We start from the raw sequence: 3,404 nt of genomic DNA, 5'->3' as shown, positions 1-3,404 counted from the left end.
AAGTTTATACTGAAAGATAATTGTCATCAGAAGGTGGCTTGGTGAGAAGGCAGTCAGAACCAAGAAATGTGGCCATTCTTGGTCAGGACAGATAATCAGTTCTGACGGCCTGATAGACCCATCGGTAATCATAGTGATGCCGTGGTCATTCTGTAGGGACTTAACCTCCCTCGTAGTGAGGAGTATTCTTACCACCCACCCGTCCCTTATGCCCAGCAGACCACTGTCCCAAGTGAAAGCCCATGGCGTCATTTGACTAGGGAACAGCTGCCTTTTACTCCAGTCACGTTCATATTGTGACTTCTCAGTGCTGTTGCCTTGTTGATTTGGATTTAGATGTATTCCAGGTCATTTCACAGATATTAAAACTTTTTTTTAAACAATCTTTCAGCACATGGGGCATGATAGTCCATTCTGCAGTGACCGGCGGGTTGGGGGTTTCTTCCTGTGCTATGAGCTGCTTCAGGCTATAATTGCCAAGTCTCGCTGAGCCCTTTGGACACGCCCAAGACTTTTCATAGCGTCACATTTAAAAGTCGATGCACATGACAAACTATTTCTTAAGCATTCTGCATAATTCTTAGTGGAAGCACACAATTTCATGCTATCTTTTAGATTTTAGTGTTTTAAATTACACAAGGTATATTTCGTCTTGATCTCATTCTCTTGACTTTTTCAAGTGGATGAAAGGGTGGCCCTTTCAGTTAGCCCACGACCTCCCCAGAGGTCTGCTCAACACACACTCTTTTCTTTGAGACCGCACGGTATTTTAGATTTCTCTGTCATCAAAACACTGATTTTTGAGTCTTCTCAAAAATCAGGTTCCTTGATGGGGTCAGTTCGCTCCTTGAGTAGAGAAAGATGGGGCTCCTGACTGCGGGGGTGTTCACTTCTGGCTCTGAAACCGAGTAGCAGTTTTAAGGACACGAGTTGGCCAGTGATTTAATGCGATTAAAGCTAACAGTGATTTTCTCAAATACGTGATAGAAAGGAATCTCCCTGGATTTATATTTTCAGAAATGTCACTTGAAACTTTTGCAGTTCTGTTAAGGGAATAATTAGTGAACTCTGTCATCCTTCGTGGTGTTTGACGTGTCTTTTGCTGTAGGACTCTATCGCGGTGCATATACGGAGCACCAAAGGGCCCATCGATGTTTATTTGTGTGAAGTGGAACAGGACCACTCCAGTAACAAAGTGTCTGAAGGTGTAGGGACCTCTTCATCTAAAAACAAACGCCCCGATAAAGGTAAACACATTGAATTTGTGATTAGGAAAATGTAAGAGTCTAATGATTTTAAATATATATATAGTGATTTTATAAGTGTATATCATGGCCTCCAGGTAGTTTTACTCTTCCTAGCCACAAAAACACGAGTGAAAAAATTGCAAGGTAATTCTTGATGTAGTTTAGAATATTTCTAACAGCTTTATAGTTAAATTCCATGTGATTGTGATATGAGTGAAAACTTAGAATTACGGTTGGTCTCAAGGGGGTCCCCGCTAGCCGTGGTCTCCATAGAGAAGACCACCAGCATTCCCTGATGGGTGCCTTCAGGTACTTGTTTATTTCTATGAGACTCAAAACATTAGCCATTAACATAAGAATGTGGTTCTTGCCCAAGAATCTTCAGTTGTTGTTTTTTAAGCAGTTCGCTTATAAGACTTTCTTTCATGTTTGATTTTTAAGGAGAAAATCCTCCACAACAAAGTGAAGAATTGCTTGAAGTGAGCAACTGATAGGCTTTGAGAATTCGTATTTGCAGAATTTGAGAATTAAGTGTTTGGGGAACGTCCTGGATGGAAGAATTATGCATCGAGTTTGATCCGCAGAGCAGTCAGCCAGCCGTGAAGCCCTCACGTTCTCAGTAGCAGTGTAAAGGCCAGTAGTATTTTTGAGTAGTTCACTACCTAGGTCACTGGATAATTATGGTTTCTACATTCAAAAAACAACTCTTTTTATAATTGTTCACTGCTTTTTGTCAGTGAAATGGACATCCAACCCACCGAAATAACTCCATCACGAAGCGTATTGCTAAAACCAACTGACGGTCAGGCCTGCGATGGACAGTTCTCCGTGGACTCTGCCCCCTCCTTCAAAGATCATGTGACGTTACCAGAAAAGAAATTGCCTTACGCAGGTTCGTGTCTGCAGTTTGCTGTCGTGCAGTGGACGGGTGCTCACGCACCTGCACGTGGTGTCTGTAACTATCTGTATAATGTTTAGATTACTTATGAAATATGTCCGAGTGAAACTCTTCACCGTTGTACAGCCAAATAATGTATATATGGAAAGTAACAAATTCTCTAATTCCTGTGGTATCTATAACTTATTAGAATCCTCTGAATGAGGGTTAGAGAGTTTTTTCCCAAACTTCTACATGTAGAAGTATCTTAAATATGCTGTACATTTAAAGTTCATGGTTTTCATTGGAGAATTTCAGTGCGGCTCCCTGCAGCCGTTGTGTGTGAGCAGACCGCTGGCACGGAGGAGCAGGTGTGGGGATGCTGTCAGCTAGTGGCTCGATGGATTGCGAGACATGAATTCAATCATGGTGAAAATTGGAAACTTTTAATTAACCTTCTTGCCAGCGGATTTCGTAATACATGTCTGTGTGTAGCTTTGCTCTTCAGTCAGAGGAGTTGACCTGTGAGGAGTTAGTTGTCCCCCGCCCTCTCTCCCGCTCGCATTCCCCTGTTTTCATGTATCTGGCTAATTCTACCTCACTGGGTAAGTCATTTACCACTCTGTGCCTCAGTTTACTCAGTATTTACCATTAGACTGTGAGCTCCTTGAGGGACTGTGTCTTAGTCGTTGTACGCAGCGCCTTGCCCCGCGGTTGGCACATAAACAGTGCTCAGTAGATGTTTGAGTGAATTGTAAAATTAGGCTAATAACGCTTGGCTCGTCTACCATACAGCATTCTTGTGAGCATCATTCAGATTTATATATTAAACATCTCTTGCAACTCAAAATTAAGACCGTGTATAAAAAGATTTAAAGTGATTGAAATGTTAAAAAATAACACTAAGTATTTAGGGTTCACATATCTCTCAGCTCCGGTGGCTTTTGCCAGTCCCGACCCTCTGCGGAACCCCGGCCGCCTCCCTGCCAGCGGTCACTGCCGGCTTTCTCTCTAGGCCCCGGGGCTGCTAGGGGTCCCCCTTGTCTGGGACGTGCGGAATGAAAGTGAGATTTTAGGCGAGAGTTGTATGTTCAGGTCGTGTGCTCAGCAGGACGCTCTGGGCTGTGCACAGTAGCATTGGCGGGTGTCAGTTCGTACGTGATGGCCGAAACCACGAGGCTAGATGAGGCCATCTAATGAGGAGAGGCCCTCGAGCATCTCTTTACAGGGACTGAGGGGAGGAAAAGCCTTTCCCGAGGAGGAACGAGGGTGGCTCTGTA

The 3,404-nt window shown here is 43.7% G+C and overlaps 1 protein-coding gene across 2 annotated transcripts in view; it reads left to right on the top strand.

Moving 5' to 3' along the window:
- Positions 1-3,404, top strand: part of E2F6 (E2F transcription factor 6) — a 17,377-nt gene extending 13,973 nt beyond the window's left edge. For both annotated transcript variants that reach the window (XM_006910237.3, XM_015588238.2), the window contains 2 exons: positions 1,109-1,247; positions 1,689-3,404. In XM_006910237.3, the coding sequence (XP_006910299.1) occupies positions 1,109-1,247; positions 1,689-1,738 (189 nt within the window). In that variant the 3' untranslated portion in view covers positions 1,739-3,404. The remainder of the gene's footprint in view (positions 1-1,108; positions 1,248-1,688) is intronic.

Source organism: Pteropus alecto, unplaced genomic scaffold (assembly GCF_000325575.1).
Source record: "Pteropus alecto unplaced genomic scaffold, ASM32557v1 scaffold61, whole genome shotgun sequence".
NCBI lineage: Eukaryota > Metazoa > Chordata > Mammalia > Chiroptera > Pteropodidae > Pteropus > Pteropus alecto.
Note: the sequence above shows the minus strand (reverse complement) of the source record. Positions and strands in the feature narration are given on the sequence as shown.